The sequence below is a fragment of the Ovis canadensis genome, chromosome 3, assembly GCF_042477335.2.
Source record: "Ovis canadensis isolate MfBH-ARS-UI-01 breed Bighorn chromosome 3, ARS-UI_OviCan_v2, whole genome shotgun sequence".
Taxonomy (NCBI): Eukaryota; Metazoa; Chordata; class Mammalia; order Artiodactyla; family Bovidae; genus Ovis; species Ovis canadensis.
In genome coordinates this window covers 225,433,150-225,449,977 of record NC_091247.1, presented here as the reverse complement: position 1 = coordinate 225,449,977, position 16,828 = coordinate 225,433,150, and the positions used below count along the sequence as shown (strand labels likewise).

Sequence of the window (16,828 nt, the reverse complement as noted above, 5' to 3'; positions counted from 1 at the left end):
AGAGCAGCTGCCTGCCAGCCTGCTGCTGGACTTCCAGGGCCTCAGGGCCTTGGGCAGCACAGTTCGCGAGCCTCACTGCTGAATGAAGACACAAGGCCATGATATTTCTTCCCCACTTTCCTCATCTTTGGTCCCATGACACCTTCATCAGGGCAGAGGTCTGTGCTAACCCCAGGCCTCAACGTGTCATCCACACAGCCGAGCCGTTTAGAAATGACCTACAAGTCAGAGCTTGTTGTCAACAGGGAATTACCTTCTTTTTGTCTCCTTCTAATATTGAAAAATAAGAAAAGCATTCAGTTGTTCAGCTGCTGTGCCAACAATTAATGAGTCGTTACGAGTGTCTGTGCAGTCGGTGACATTATTCCCCATCTCAGTGATGAGGAAGTAGAGGCTAGGCCTGGTTTGGTCACTTGCCCAAGGCTGCCCTGCAGGCAGAGGCGGGGTGGGGCTACCAGGCTCCTCTGTGTGGAGTAACTGCCTTGCCTCACTTAGTCCTCCAAGCCACCCTGAGGAACAGATGGTCTAATAGTGTCCTAGGGCCGCCATCGTAAAATGCTGATACCTGGGCAGCCTACAACAACAGAAATTTATTCTCTTGCAGTTCTGAAACCAAGGTGTCAGCGGGCCTCGCTCCCTCTGGCGGCTCTGGTCTAGGGGAGGGTCCTTCCCTGACTTGCAGACGCATCCCTCCAGGCACACAGCCATCTTCTGGGTCTTCACATCGTCCCCTCTCTGTCCCTGTGTCCCAGTTTCCCCCTTTTTATAAAAAGGTGGGTTTTTAAATTTACAGATTACCTCTGTAAAGACCCCATTTCCCAACAAGCTCTCATCCTGAGACCCCTGGGGTGACACCAGCAGTATCTTTTTTGGAGGACATGGCTCACCCCATAACAGGTGGGTTGTGCACACTGGACAGCGTGGGCACAGGCCCCAAGAGGGGGAATGACTCCCGGCCACACAGACCAGAAGCGAGAGCTCCAAGACCTAGCGTGGTGGTCCTGTCCCTCACGGGCAGCTTCCTAGGGAGGCGAGCTGCTCCGGGCTGTGGAGCAAAAGCAGGAGTTCCCCCAGCTGACCGACGGCTTGTGCAGCCCCCACAGCACTGGCCAGTCTTCACTTGCTGAATGTAAACCTACCAGCTTTTTTGAAGGGGTGAGGAGCAACTTTCCTGACACTCAGTTGTGGACCTGGTGAAATGGAACCACCGCAGACTGAGGCCCTTGTGGCCTAGATGCCAGCACCTTTTATATTATCTGACGCAGAACAAAACCAGGTTATTGCCTCCTGGTTTGATTTGTCAGAACCTGAAGCTGTGGCTTCTACGCCACGGCTGTCATTTTTCCCCTTCTGTGTGCATCACGGCCAGATGACTGTCCAGCGCACCAGGGCAGGCGTCTGATCTGCACTGTGACGCCGACCCTGATGTGGCTGCAGGCCTTGATGCCGACTCTGGGCAGGCCCTGGCCAAGGCTGACTGGTGGCCTTCCAAAAGAGTCATGCTTTTCTCTCTGATTTAGCTACAAAAACGTTTACCGTGACCTGGAGCAGAGCATCAAAGCCGCCGACGCAGTGGAGGACCTGAGGTGGTTCAGAGCCAATCACGGGCCAGGCATGTCCATGAACTGGCCCCAGTTTGAGGTAGGAGGACCCGCTGGCCTGGGTGGGACCTGGGCCCACAGCGCCAAGTGCTGCACTTTCTCCTTCCAGCTCAGAGTTGGCCTGTGCCCTGTTGACATGGCAGCGTTTGCATACGGCCACCTTAGAGACCAAGCAGATGTTTAGTGTTCCGAGGGGCTTTGGGCACTGCTGAGGGGCCTTCTGAGTCTCTGGCAAAGGTGCAGTTATGTTCTTTGTGAGAACTGTGACGGTCCCCTGTTGACCCTCGGCATTCCCTTTGTGGAGAGGCCCTGGTGGCCCCTGCTCAGCCCTGCAGGATGGCCAGGGAAGGAGTGGCCACCGTGCTCCAGGCCTGGAGTGCCAGGGACACCAGCTCAGAAGCCGCTGGCCCAGGGTGGGAGCAGGCACGGTCTCAGAGTGTATGTTCTTACACAGAGGGTCCTTTTCTTATTTCCTTACATAAACTCAGTCAGCTTTGGTGCGGGATTAGCTTTCTTTTCTCATTTTCATGGGTCCAAGCTATCCAGTGTCTTTACACACAAATTCAAGGTTCTAGAGCCCTCAGGACTTCCAGTCTGCCAGTTGAGTTCCCAGTACACGGGCCCCTGAAGGCCCCAGAAAAGGCAGTGGCCACAGTCCTAGGACCTGCCCTCTGGGGGCAGGGCTCTCCCTACGTCATGGTGAATCAGGGGCTGGGGAAGCTCCACGGGGCCACCGCAGCTGCCTTCCCCGGGAGGGGCTGAGGCAACCCCTCGGCGCTGGGCTCCGGCCACCTGGCTTCCTCTGACTCATCACGGCCAGAGCCCAGGCTGCGCTCAGACCTGCCTCACCACCTCCTCGCTGTGGGATGCTGAGCAGGTCCTTTGCCCTGGTTGTGCCTCAGTTGCCCCATGTGTAATATGGGGATGACAGTGGTACCTATCTTCTCTGTGGCCGGGGCTTCAGTGGCCTGGTCCATACTGGGTCTTGTCCCAGGGCCCCCCACACAGAACTTCGTCTAGCCCCATCGTAGCTTGGCATCTTTTCAGCCCTCATACCAGTGCCTTTTTTCTGGAGCTTCTCAAGAAAGCTTTTCCACGTGATGATGTGGGTCCCTACAACTGAGCCCTCCCCCTGCCCCCAACAGGGGCCAAGAGCAGAGTGGAAGTGGTTCTGGAGGAAAATGCACAGCCCCACTTCTCCTCCCCCTGGTGAGGCTACTGGTGTGCACCCCTGGGTTCTAGAGACCCCTTGTGATATGCACCCCTCAAAGCCTTGATTCCCTTAGGACTGCAGGTCCCTACCCAGGAATAGAATGGTCTGGAAAGGAACACTTGACAGGCAGTCTTGCTGTCATGGGTATCCTGACCAGGGCCCATGGTGGCTCTTCTCTGTGGGCCCCTTGAGCTGGGAATGCATGCCTGCATGTGGCACACGCCTGCAGCTCTCACAGGGCTCTGCTGGACTTTCTCTAATGGAATGATTTGTTTTTATTTTCCATGCCACAAGGATGAAGTAAGTTCCTGTTTTATGGTTAACTTGTTGAATTCCAAACCTCCTGCGGTGTGGTCAGCCCCTGTGGGTCTGTGTGTGGCATCCACAGCCTCGTCTGACAGCATGTGCTGGTTAAAGAACCAAGGCCGCAGTATGGCCCGGGCTGTGGTTGTCCACGTTAACTGCAGGCCCTTCCCTTCACGGTCGGCCAGCTATTGATCGCGCTGGCCCTTGGAAGCCACCCTGTCAGGACAGATTTATATTTAGAAGGTCACTATGGGGACTCTGAATTCCAATCGAGTTCTCAGTCAGCTTATTTCAGTTAAGAAAATAGGCGACCTCAGTTTGGGATTGGGGGCCTAAGTCTGCCACCAACTGTACGTGGGCGAGTCACTTTTCTTTCTGGGCCTCGGTTTCCTCAAGTGACAAATTGGCAGTTAGACTTGATGTTTCTAAGGTGGCTTCTGTAACTACATGTGAGCACAGCTGTGGGCTCGGTCATCCCAAATATTAATTCAGATAAAGTGATTTGATAATGGGTAAAGTTGGCCGGGTGGGAGAATTCATCACATGTGCACACACACGTGCTGTTCTCCCCGTTTCCAGAACAGTTGATGAAAGCCTGTTCACATGCTGGGAACAGTGAGCCTTCAGAGACATAAGCTGGGTGCTTTGTTGCCCCACACGCTGTTCAGGTGGGAGAGGACAGCCCTGGCTGGGCGAGTGCCACTCCTCAGGGTCCCCAGGGTGCGGGAGCCCCTGCACCTGATTCTGTGTGCACCCAGGGCCCGCTTCCCGAGTCACAGGCTGGCTCAGGTCCTGCACCCAGCTCTTTTGCCTCACTGGGAACGTCAGTCAAGAGGTGGATGGGAGGGTCTTTAGCACTGCATGCCAGCCCCTCAGAGGGACTCTGTCTGCTTTGGAAGCATGAGGAAACTTGGCAAGGCCTGGGGGTCTGGAGGCTGAGTGCCACAGGGCTGGGGTGGGATTGGATGGGGAGGACACCTGGGACTGGAATGCAGAACCCCTGAGTGTTGGCCCCAGTGTTCTCACCAGCTGTCTGCCCCTGGAGTCTGGGCCCCTGAGGAGTGCCCACCTTGTGTGGCGAGGAGGGCCAGTGGTGGGCGTCACGGGCCTGGGGTCGCTGGGAGGCAGGGAGAGCAGACACAGTGCGGCGAGGCGCCACACTGCGTGGGGCCAGCCAGCAGCTCGTGGCTGTGGCGTTAGGCTCGTGTGGCCTCAGACAAATGAACTTCCTGACTTTCTTCCCCGGTGCCTGTTGCTCAGGAGTGGTCTGCGGACCTGAATCGAACTCTCAGCCGGAAAGAGAAGAAGAAGAATGCTGATGGCGTGACCCTCATGGGCATCAACCAGACTGGTGACCAGGCTTCACAGAACAAGCCCAGCAGGTGGGCACTGGGCCCCTCCGTCCCTGGCAAGGCCCCGAGTCCTCTGCCAGGGCTGGGATGCCCCTACCCAGGGAGACTCCCCAGAGGGGCCTTGCAGGGAACCCCGGGGCCTCTTTCCAGATGCTCTGCTGGGCAGCAGCCAAGGGCCTCTCTTGGGAGAATCTTCATTTCACTCAGTGCCAGAGCTGCAGAAAGATCCGGAGAAGGAGCCTTTGCCACAGCGCACTTTGGGCCCCTTGTGACGGAAAGAACTGATGCAGGATGCTGTCCATTGCACGTACCCAGCAGTGCACACGGGCAGGTGGAGGTGACTGGGGGCGTCCTTCATGTGGGGTCAGGGACCTTGGCCAGGTTTGTACTTACTTTCCTGTGCCGTAGGCAGGTGCCTGATTCGAGGGTGGGGCACTCATTGTCCAGTGCCCCCTTCTTCAGATTACCCCTGCTGAGAGCATTGGTTATTCTGAGTTTGGATCGAACAGGTGGCACTGAGGTCCTCAGCTCAAGGAGGGTCAGAGTTCCCAGCAGATGAGCGTTACTGCCCTCCTCAGAGCCGAGGCCGCCCCCGGGGCCCCAAGGCCTCCACACCCTGCTGAGTTTTAACACACGTCAGGCTCCAGGCCTCCTGGGGAGGGTCGGCACGGTTCCAGGGGCCTTCTGTGTTCCTGTGCACTGAAGCCCCCACCCGCGCTCCCTGGGTTGATGTGGCTGCTCGTCACTCAGCTGCTGTGCCAGTGCCTGGGCAGGTGGGCTTGGCTAAGTGACTGCAGGATATGAGCGCGTGCCAGGGGTCAGGCAGCACCTAGGGGCGGGGGTAGGGTGGTCCATACCAGCCAGGGCTGCTGCACACATTCAGCTGCCCAGCACCAACCCCCTGTCAGAAGGTCAGCTGGAGAGAGGTGCCAAGCAGGGATTAGGGTCTGGGGGTCTCAGACATGTGGCCCAGATGCAGGCAGCAGGCAGGCATAGGCCCAGTGCCCCTGGCCAGGCCTGAAGCCTGTGTGGCAGTGGCTGGCCACTGGGGGTCCCTCTGGTGGCATCTAAGGCGTGTCCTCTCCTCCCCTCCCCGCCCTGGCTAAGCCACCCAGCCAGCACTTCGCATGCCGGCTCCATGCTGAGTGACTGGGAGACAAGAAGTGGTGCTGGCCCGGGCAGCCCTGGCCTGCCACCTAGTGGCCGGGCCTGCCTGTGCAGAGTCCACGGCGGGGTCCCCAGGCTTTCTGGGCCTGTCTTACCTCGTTACCATCTTGTTCAGTGCTCAGTACCTGTAGTCGCTGCATTTCATCACCTGCTGTCTTCGCTCAGGCTAGGCTGCAGTCAGAGTTCTCTTTGGTCCCCTCTGGGCCTGGCACACAGTAGGCAGTTAGCACACGGGGTTTTCTCTCTCTCTGGAGCACAGAAGGGGTCCTTCCTTTCTTCCTAGAAAGGATTATTCAACAAGCTTTGGTTCTGATTTGGAAGTTGCAGACCCAGAAGACCCAGGAAGGAGGCTATTGGATCCTTTTGTCATCAGAAGGAGAGGGCGCTAGGGGCTGTGGGGTCTGGAGAGCCCCAGGCTGAGCCCCACAGGCTGTCGGCCTGCTGGCCCTCCTCAGAGGGCCAGGTGGAGGACTGCAGAGAGAAGCCCTGAGCCCAGACGCACCTGTGCTCCAGCAACAGCCTGCACACATGCAGGGCTCCTGTTTAGGACAGACTGTGTTTAGACACAAGGAGGGAAAATGCAAGTCTTGTTCTTTCTTAGACGCTTTAAGCGCATTCAAGAGCCAAAGTGTTGCTAAGTGTTTCACTAAAACATTCTTTCTGCTCCAACAACATACTCCTCCCATTTGACAGGGAGCTGGTTTGTCCCTTCAAATCCTGGCCCTGTGATCTTGCAGCTGGGAGCACCCAAGACTGTGGGGGCTGCCGAGTTGGGGTCCCCTGAAAGCTCTCTCTCTCCCCGTAGTGACCTTAGTGTCCCGGGCAACCCCGAACGGTCAGCGCAGTCACTGTCCAGCTACAATCCCTTCGAGGATGAGGACGACACGGGGAGCACCGTCAGTGAGAAGGAAGACATTAAGGCCAAAAAGTTGGTGAACAAACGTTTCCCTCTGGCTTCCGTCTCGCTCGCGCTCTCTCTCCTCTCTCTCTGTCCAAGGTCTCGCCCCCTCGGCACTCAGGGCAATGCATGAGGCCTGCAGGAGGCAGCCCGGCTGGTGGATGGTCTCTGGCTTCTCGATTTCTCAGGGAGGGAGGCACCAGTTAACAGTCTGTGGTTGCTTTTTCTCTGCCCTGTGTTAACCCTCGTCAAGGTCCAGCCTATGAGCACAGGAACACGGGTGCTGCTGAGGGGCCCGCGCTCTGCAGGAGTGCCAGCCCAGCCCAAGGGCTCCCGGTCTCCCCAGGTGGGGTCTGAGGCTCCGAGCAGGGCCTCAGGCCCCTGCCAGCCCCACGCTCAGGACCACTGGGTCAACCCTTTCTTGCAGCGTGAGCAGCTACGAGAAGACCCAGAGCTACCCCACGGACTGGTCAGACGATGAGTCTAACAACCCATTCTCCTCCACGGATGCCAACGGGGACTCCAATCCCTTTGACGAGGACACCCCCTCGGGGACAGAAGTGCGGGTCCGGGCCCTTTACGACTATGAAGGGCAGGAGCACGACGAGCTGAGCTTCAAGGCCGGTAGGTGGGCGCCCGGCTGGCCTCTGGGGCCACTGCTTCCAGCCTGTCCGTCCGTCCGGCTATTCTGGGTCTTCGTTGCTGTGCACAGGCCTCTCTGTTGGCAGCAAGCAGGGGCTGCTCTGCGGTGGCTTCTCTTGTCGCGCGGCGTAGGCTCCAAGTGTGCAGGCTTCAGCACCTGCAACTTCCGGCTCTGGAGCCTGGGCTCAGTAGTTGTGGTGCAGGGGCTTAGGTGCTCCACGGCATGTGGAGTCTTCCCGGACTTAGGATCTAACCCGTGTCCCCAGCACTGGCAGGTGGATTCTTACCCGCTGCACCAGCAGGGAGGTCCCAGCCTGCTTTCTTTAGGTCTAGTTCCATTTGTGTGTTCCCCGCCCCATCCCACCTTCCATTCAAACATGGCAGATGCTCAACACCAAAGGTTAGAAGACAGCAAGGTGCCCCGTGCCTTTGCCCAAGATGCTACCCCAGCCAGGCTAAGGCCTGCGCATAAAAGACACAGATCCAGGCCATCCGGCTACCCCGCAGGCTCCCTGGAAACAGTGCCTGCGAGTCCCCAGGGGAGCCTTTCTCCAGAGGCCCACAGTGGGCAGAGGGGCCCCCAGCACAGTGGCAGCATCCCCATGGCTCCCAGAGCCTCTTCTCGGGGCTTTGCATTCTACCCTTCCCTGCAGCCCTGCCACCAACACAGTAGCCAACTTTGCTGCCAGTAGCTGGAACCCAGGTTTTATGAAACAGCCTGGATCCTGATCATATGAGCTCTGTGTGTGGAAATTTTCTGTCCTGGTTTCTATTTAATGCCAGCTGCATCCTCTGTCTGAAGAGCACTGTCTTAGAGCCTATTCCCAGAGGTTTGGTCAGCCCGGCTCTAGACAGGCTGGAAGGGAGCCAGGGTTCTTCCTTCCGCCTTGCCCCTCCTCAGAGCCACCCCAGATCCAGCATCACCCCTAGCCCTCCACTGCAGGGGTTGCTGGGCCCTGACTCGGCCAGCACAGGCTGAAGTGTGCCCTGCACTCCCCATCTCTGGGGCAGACCCTGTGTCTGACCTCCTGCCCACCCTGGCTGAGAGCTGTGTCTGACGGCGGCCTTCTCTCAGCTCTCAGAAAGTAGCCAGCTACCCACTCCACCCCAGAGCTGGTCATAGGGTGACTCTGGCTGCTTGTGGGAAGTTCTCATGTGTCTTTAAACACCTTTGTCAGTTTTTTTTTTGGCGGGGAGGGGGCATGCCTTGTGGCTCTCAGGCTCTCAATTGCCCAGTTCAGTGCAGTTCAGTTGTTCAGTCGTGTCCGACTCTTTGCGACCCCATGAATCGTAGCACGCCAGGTCTCCCCATCCAGCACCAACTCCTGGAGTTCACTCAGACTCACGTCCATCGAGTCGGTGATGCCATCCAGCCATCTCATCCTCTATCGTCCCCTTCTCCTCCTGCCCCCAATCCCTCCCAGCATCAGAGTCTTTTCCAATGAGTCAACTGTTCGCATGAGGTGGCCAAAGTACTGGAGTTTCAGCCTTAGCATCATTCCTTCCAAAGAAATCCCAGGGTTGATCTCCTTCAGAATGGACTGGTTGGATCTCCTTGCAGTCCAAGGGACTCTCAAGAGTCTTCTCCAACACCACACTTCAAAAGCATCAATTCTTCGGCGCTCAGCCTTCTTCACAGTCCAACTCTCACATCCATACATGACTACTGGAAAAACCATAGCCTTGACTAGATGGACCTTAGTCGGCAAAGTAATGTCTCTGCATTTGAATATGCTATCTAGGTTGGTCATAACTTTTCTTCCAAGGAGTAAGCGTCTTTTAATTTCATGGCTGCAATCACCATCTGCAGTGATTTTGGAGCCCAAAAAAATAAAGTCTGATGCTGTTTCCACTGTTTCCCCATCTATTTCCCATGAAGTGATGGGACCAGATGCCACGATCTTTGGTTTCTGAATGTTGAGCTTTAAGCCAACTTTTTCACTCTCCACTTTTACTTTCATCAAGAGGCTTTTTAGTTCCTTTGCTTTCTGCCATAAGGGTGGTGTCATCTGCATATCTAAGATTATTAATATTTCTCCCTGCAATCTTGATTCCAGCTTGTGTTTCTTCCAGTTCAGCGTTTCTCCTGATGTACTCTGCATAGAAGTTAAATAAGCAGGGTGACAATATACAGCTTTGATGTACCCCTTTTCCTATTTGAAACCAGTCTGTTGTTCCATGTCTAGTTCTAACTGTTGCTTCCTGACCTGCATACAGATTTCTCAAGAGGCAGGTTAATTGCCCAACCAGGGATCAAACCCATGCCCCCCTGTAGTGGAAGCATGGACTCCTCACTGCTGGACCAGCAGGCAACTCCCTTGGGTTTCCCTACGTTCTTGACTGGGGTTGTTTCCCCCCTGCTTTGTTTACTTTGTTTGTTGATTGATTGACTTTTAATTTTTTATTCTTTCTGAATTTTTTTTTTAAGTTGGGCCCTGTTGTGTGGCTTGCAGGCTTGTAGTTCCCCTGTGAGGGATTGAACCTGGGCCCCAGCAGTGAAAGCACCGAGTCCTAAACACTGGACCGCCAGGGAGTTCCCTCTAAATCTTATCTTTTGGACTTGTCAGCAATTTTATAGATTTAAAATGTCTCATTATCAAAAGGAAACTGAAGTGAATCTTTCTAATCACCAGTTTACGTTTTTACGATTTGGCAGGTTCCAGTTAGTTTTGTCTGTTTTCTGTGTAATTTTCTTCCCCCTACCCCCCTGAGGTCACATTAGTTCCCAGCCACACCACTTCCTCCTGTCTCGAGCGTGCCCTGGCTGCTCCCCGCTTCTCTGCGCCTGCAGAGCCTAGGGTCTCCACCTGGTGAGCTTCCCACCACATGCCCCCCTCTCAGAGCTGCTGCCCGTCTGCTCCTGGGAGGCTTGCCCTGTGAGGCCAGATGAGAAAGAGATACCAGGCTTCCGTGTCGGCCCTGCTGGAGCACAGGAAGCCCCCAGGGTGGGAGGAGAGGGGGTTTCCCACTCGTGATGCCCACCCTGCGGCCTCTTGCATTGCAGGAGCAGCGGTGCTGACGAAGTGGGTCCCCAGCGGCAGGCAGAGAGCCGTCTCTCGTGAGAGTCAGGGAGGGCAGCACGGGGACCAGGTGCTCGCCGCGTGCTGGCGCCTACCCGGGTCCTTCCGTGCTTTCGCCCCTAGTCCTCACAGCGCCGCTCAGTCTCCCAGCAGCTCTGGGACCCCCGGGTGTGGCCCTGCGGGCCTCTGAGTCGGTGCCGCTGCGCGCAGAATGAGGAGTTGGGGGAATGGGGCTAAATAAGACATAACTGCCGGAGGAAACCGGTGCAGCTAAGCCTGAAAAGTGGGCCAGACACCAATGAGAAACACAAAGCTGCAAACTGACCAATAAAGACACCTCCGCAGGCCCATCTTCCGCCAGTTCTCAGAGCTGTCCCTGCGGGCTGGGCACCAGGCCACTCCTTCCGGTCCCCTGGCTCTGGGCTGCTCTGGCCACCCTGAACAGGAGAAGGCCAGGCCTGATCACACCTGCCGTCCTTGTCCTCTCTCCTTGAGAGCCCAGGCTCCTTCTGTCCCTCTCTCATCTCCGTATCCCCTCCACCTCCCAGGGCCTTGGTGCGAAGTAGAGGCTCCTCCTTACTTGAGTAAACAGAGGCTCAGTCAGACTGCAGTGGCACCCAGAGCTGCGGGGAGAGTCCAGGACCATGCCAGCGCGCTCTGGGTGCTGGAAAAGCTTGGTTTCTTCAAGTCAGAGGACAGATGCTCTGAGCTTGGTGCTGAGAAGAGAAGAACGGGCCCCCACGCCTCCCACAGCTGCAGTCTAGACACAGACTAAAGGAAGGCATGGAGACCACGGCAGCAGTGCTGGAGGAGATTCGAGAAGACCGTGTGGGCCAGGCCAGGGGGAAGGGCTGCGGGGGTGGCACAGACCCTGCGGGACAGGGCCTCGGACCTGCCTGGAGCAGTCAGAGGGCAAAATCCTGCAGTCTCTGCAGGAGCTTCTCGGGCAACTGAGACTGGCATGCTTGAGGGGCACTGTATGAGAGATGGGGGTCTTTAATCTCTCAGAGCCACCCCCCACTGGATACACAACTTCAGACACGACTTAGTAGAGAAAGAGCCAGGCCCTCATCCTGCCAGGAGAATGCCTGCGCCTCCCACCCACATTAGAGACCCTCAGTGGGCCCAGGGTGAGGGCTCACCAAGACCACTCCCTTTTTGTCTTGCAGGGGACGAGCTGACCAAGATAGAGGATGAAGATGAGCAGGGCTGGTGCAAGGGGCGCTTGGACAGCGGACAGGTCGGCCTGTACCCTGCGAATTACGTCGAAGCGATCCAGTGACAGGCCGGTGGGCTGGCTGGTGGAGGGACGGAGCGGAGGTCCAGCAGCTCTGTTAGCCGTTGGCCCCAGGCAGCGGCCCCTCCAGCCAGCCATGTGGGCATCCACTCCTCTTCCTGCAAAAGATGATGGGTCCATTGCTCTTTGCTTTATGGTGTCTCTTGAAGGCAGACAAGCTGGTCATTTCACCTGGAACTCGGCCCCCTTTCCACAGTGCAGATGGAGAGAGCCGATCACAGGAAGCTGCAGGACAACAGGAATCACCGCCCCCCGCCCACCGCCCCCACGCTGTGTGTTGGCTTATTATGGATCCGTGTATTCTTGACCTTGTCTTTCCTCCTCTCCTCCACATTGATGGTAATGGTGGGATCCACTAATCCTTGCTCCACTGATTCCTTTCTATGACAAGCCCCATCACCTGCTAAAACTTAAATGAACAAACTTACATGCCATTTTCTGAGTGAACACTTTTAGGTTTTTAATTTAAAGGCTGTGTACAGTTACTTTTTTATATTCCCATTCTTGCGTTCATTTATACTTAAATTATGACATAGGTCAATGTCCCCCAGTAGTCTTGAGGCAGTGTCTCTGTTTCCATGCTGTTCTGTGAATCACCCATGCCACTGCCTGGGGCGAGAGCCAGCAGCCTGAACAGTCCATGTTTGAGGCAAGAGATTGCAGTGGAAAGATAGGAACACGTGGTTGGGTTTCCAAGCTGAATGCTCTCTGCATTTGGGGTGTCCAAATGTGAGTTTTGCCAATAACCTTATGTAGTCCTCTCTAAAGTCGCCATATTTAAAATCTATTTTCACTCTGTGCTTAAAGCTTTACTCTTGCAAATTAACAATTTTATCAGTGATTTTTGAAAGGTTAAAATGTAAGACTAACGTTTCAAGTGAACGCATCTAAAGTTAAGATGCTCTATATTAGACTGTCACGTCTTGGTGTATATCTGTATATACTATTTGATATTCAGAGAATCTAAAGAGCTCGTCTACTGTGTTCATGAGATTGAATGGCTTTTGACAGTGGCTTCAATGTGTAAACTGCTTGAAGACCATCCGGGCGTAGGCCTGGCTGGTTGGCTGGGCCCAGCGGAGCCTGCTGTTGGGAAGTCTTTCCTCGCTGGCAAGCTGGGAGCCCAGTGTCCTCAGCCCAGCTAGCCTTCGTCCTCTGTAGCAGACACTGTATAAAACTCCCGCGTCTTTGCAGGCAGCTGCAGATCTCACTGTCATCCGCGTTCCTCGTGAGCCAAGAAAAGCTGGGTCTCACCCCACAGCACAAGGGTCTCTTCTGAGCACCCTGCAGCCATCAGGGAGCCGACGGGCTGGGGCAGGAAGCTGCCCTGTAACCACGGGGCCGGCGAGGGAGGGCAAACCTTTCCTCTGTGTGACTCGGACATGGGAGAAATGGCTGCCGCCATCACAAGCTATGCATTTTACTCAGTGTTCCCAGTGAGCTCGATAGCTCGCTTGAAAGTGGATGTGTGTCTGTCTGTCCTGAGGATGCGTGTCTATCTGTCCTGGAAACTTACCAGCAGAATCCTCATTCCTTTGCTACAGATGTACCAAAAATTGTCAAGTCTTTTCAGTTTAGGAGTTTCTTTAAACGTATAGTATTTTAGAAAAAAAAATCAATAAACAGTTGATCTCGTGATTATGACCATCTGTGTGCCTCCCACTCACACCAGCTGGTGGACGTGTCTTCACCGGCGTCTGGAGCCAGGCAAGACCCCAGGTGCAAGAGCACTGCCCAGGACCCGTGTCCCCGCCCCACTGTCCCTGCCAAGCTAGAGGCCAGGGAGTCGAGGCACCTCAGGGTGCTTCCCTCCCTCCAACCTGCTTCTGTGTGGCCTTGGTGCCCCCAGCATGGGCAGCAGGCTGGCACTTCCCTCCGCCTCCCCGGGGCCCAGACAGCAAGACCAGACCAGAGACCACTCATGGCCCCAGCTGCTTCGAAAACGTCCTGAGCACCTGCTGTGTGTCAGGCCCACTTCACTGGCATCGTCTGCAAAGAACTTGCCCAGCTCCAAACACGCTGCAAGTGAGGTGGGCCCTGCTCTCTGCTTCTGAGGAGGTGCTGAGCCCATCGAGGCTGCCCGCTGCCCCGGCAGTCTCTGTGAGACAACCGGGGTCAGGGCAGGCTCCCAGTCCCATGGCCTGAGCTGGGCCGGCCAGTCTGGGCACTCTGTGAGCTCATGTACTGCGATGCCAGCCCACTGGGGGGGCTGCAGTCCCCACTTTACAGAAGACACCCCATCTGGAAACAAGTCCAGCACCCTGCCCAAGGTCCTACGACAGAACCGCAGTTCAAACCTGCGTCTGCAGGATTCATGAGGGCGAGCCCGTTCTTGCTTCCTCCATTGGTGGATAAAGAACAGGGTGGCTGAGCAGGAGGAACCCTCAAGAGTTGGGGTGAAACAACCTCTTTTCTCTGCTTCCTGTGCCCCCTAGAGCTCCTGCAAGGAATCCTGAGGGGTCCTTGCTGCCTGCTACCCTCTCCTGTCCTGGCCCTCAGGGCGAGCTGGAAACCTTCACCCACCCCTGGGCCTCGTCCTCTCCAAGCCATAGCAATGCCTGCCTCCCATGAAGGTTAGACTCAGAGTCACAGGCCACAGGTGCCTGGCACCACGTCCCCTGACCCCAGTCAGGACCCCCTGGCATCCTTGGCTGTCCCTCCCTCACCCTCCATGCTGGGCCACCAGGTCCCCTTTGCCTCTGTCTTCCCCAGCCCCATTGCCACTGCCCCTTCTCCCCCCTAGACCATGGCTGCATCCACACCACCCCCAGGGGACCCTCAGCAGCCCACCCCAGTCCCCTCAGCACGTGGAGGGTGGTATTTCATCTCTCCAAGCCCCCCTGGTCATACTCAGAGGGCAAATGATCTCGATCTAGTGAGCCAGGCAGCCGCCCCCTGTGCCCCTTACCAGCCCCTTCCCCAGACGCCTGCAGGAGGTCTGTGCCCCTCTCAGGGGTTTTCCCTCAGCTGGGCCGGCCTTGACCCCTGGGCTGACTTGTCTCTGGAGGGAGTGAGCAGAAGGCATGGGGGGCGGGGCACAGCACCTTAATGGACAGACCTGGGGCTGCCTTGCGGGGGAGACTGAGGGGAACAAGCTGCTGAGGTCTGAGGCTCATCCCCCACCAGGCAGGGCCACTGCCAAGCACAAGGCCAGAGGATCCAGGCTGACTCCACACTCCTGCGGGACAGGCAGCTTCTCAGCCTGCTTTCGCAACCAGCCTTGGGCTAAACACCAATCAGCTACATGCCAGGCCCTGTGCTGAGCACCCCTCCCTGCAAAGGACCATAGAAACCTCCTCATGACAATGAGCCCCATTTTATAGACCAGAGAGCTTGAGTGGCTTGCATCACACCACACAGCAAGTCAGGGACAGACGTGGGGCCCAAACTCCAGTGCCCGGCTCCAAAGGGCGCTTGTTCTCAAACATCCAGAGGGCTTGTTACAGCCCGCTTGCCGGGCCACATTCCAGAGTTTCTGAGGCCCAGAGTCTGCATATCTAACAAGTCCCCAGGGGATGCTGACCTGGGGCCACACTCTGAGCAAGACAGCTGCCCTAAGTACCCGTATCCTTGTGCTCCAGTGATTTGTTCATACAACCAGCAGATGCTCCTAAGCTAGCTCTAGGCCACAGGAGCTGGGCCCTGGGGACCTAGAGATCAATCAGCCACAGTCCAGGCCAAGGAGGCAGGGACAGTATGGACAAAGAGAGGGGACTTCCCTGGTGGTCCAGCGGTTAAGGACCTGCCTTGCAATGCAGCGAACGTCAGTTTGACCCCTGGTTGGGGAACTAAGGGCTTCCCGGGTGGCTCAGCTGGTAAAGACTCTGCCTGCAATGCGAGAGACCTGGGTTCGATCCCTGGATTGGGAAGATCTCCTGAAGAAGGGAAAGGCTACCCACTTCAGTATCCTGGCCTGGAGAATTCCAGGGACTGTATAGTCCATGGGATTGCAAAGAGTCAAACACGACTGAGCGATTTTCACTTTCACTTTGCGGAATTAAGATCCCATATACAACGGGGCCACTAAGCACATGTACCACAACTGCTGAGCCCAAGAGCCACAACTGGAAGATCCGTGCGCCCCAATGGAAGATCCCCATGATGCAACTAAGACCCAACGCAGCCAAATAAACAAATAAGGTATCTTCTTTTTATGTTAAAAATTGTTCTAAAAAAGAGAGCAAGCCCAGGGAGCAAGGGACACTAGGCCAGCGTGACCTCCCATCCCTGGCAAGGGGCAGGAAGGGCTCGGTGGCAGCCGGGTAGTGGAGAGAGAGGTGCCCCCCAGGGTCGATGGGCACCTTGAGTCCGCAGGCAAGTCCCTTCATATCTCTGACCCTCAGTTTCCTCGTCTGGAAAGTGGGGAAATGGTTCCCATCTTTTCTTTTTCATCATCAGCTGGGGTCAACAGTGTGAAAGGGCTTGTTAAAACACACAGATATACGGCTCCACTTTATGAAAGTGGTCTCACCCCCAAATATATCCCAACTCAAGCGGATAATAACCAAAGTATACAGACCCCTGATGGAGATGCCAGATCCTCCCCAACCAGACGCTGGGCACGAATGCTTCCTCCAAGCCATATATTCATTCATATACGAAACTGTATATAAGAAGGCTGGACTTTCCACCCCAAAATCTGATAAAATATTTTTTTCTTCTCTGAAACCTAAAGTCTTAAAAAGGTGACAAGTTGAAGCCAGTGGTCAAGAGCATGGACTGTGAGGTCATATTCCCTGCACTCAAACTTGACTCTGATTGTGGGACCTTAACTAGTTATGTTACATTGAACAAAATACTTAATTTCTCTGAGCCTTGGTTTGCTCGTCAATCAATGACAATAGTATTCTGGGGTTTTTTGGTTATTTAAAATGGTAATAGTAAACATTTGTATTTCACTCTATGCCAGAACTTGTTCTAAACTTTTTGACATCTATTAACATTTAACACAGCAACACTCTGAACTACGTATTGTTATTCCTGCTTTCATAGGTGAGGAACCTGAAGCACAGAGAGGTTAGCTAACTCGCCCAAGGTGCAACAGCTACCAAGGCTCAGACGTGGGTGGTGCAGTGCCGTCTCCGCCCACTAGGTGGCGCTGTTGGACTACGAGAGCGCCGGCCTCGGCCGGTGAGGGCGTGCCTGCCCCCAGGGCCGCTCATCTGCAGTTACCTAGCAGGATGCCAGTCATCCCGAATCAGAGCCACCAGACCTGAGAGGACCCCCTGTGTACTCTGGACACCACGTTGTCACTGCTGGCGTCAAGTTCATTGGTTCAGGGATGGCGCCTTACCTTCTCTCAAGCCCCAGTGCTTGCGGAACTAAAAACCGA

At 55.7% G+C, this 16,828-nt stretch overlaps 1 protein-coding gene across 4 annotated transcripts in view; it reads left to right on the top strand.

Annotated features, from left to right (window-relative positions):
- The window catches only part of PACSIN2 (protein kinase C and casein kinase substrate in neurons 2), a 112,186-nt gene extending 99,046 nt beyond the window's left edge, over positions 1-13,140 (top strand). For all 4 annotated transcript variants that reach the window (XM_069586157.1, XM_069586160.1, XM_069586159.1 and 1 more), the window contains 5 exons: positions 1,521-1,641; positions 4,381-4,502; positions 6,445-6,567; positions 6,965-7,161; positions 11,369-13,140. In XM_069586157.1, coding sequence (XP_069442258.1) covers positions 1,521-1,641; positions 4,381-4,502; positions 6,445-6,567; positions 6,965-7,161; positions 11,369-11,481 — 676 coding nt within the window. In that variant the 3' untranslated portion in view covers positions 11,482-13,140. The remainder of the gene's footprint in view (positions 1-1,520; positions 1,642-4,380; positions 4,503-6,444; positions 6,568-6,964; positions 7,162-11,368) is intronic.
- Positions 13,141-16,828: the final 3,688 nt, after the last annotated feature.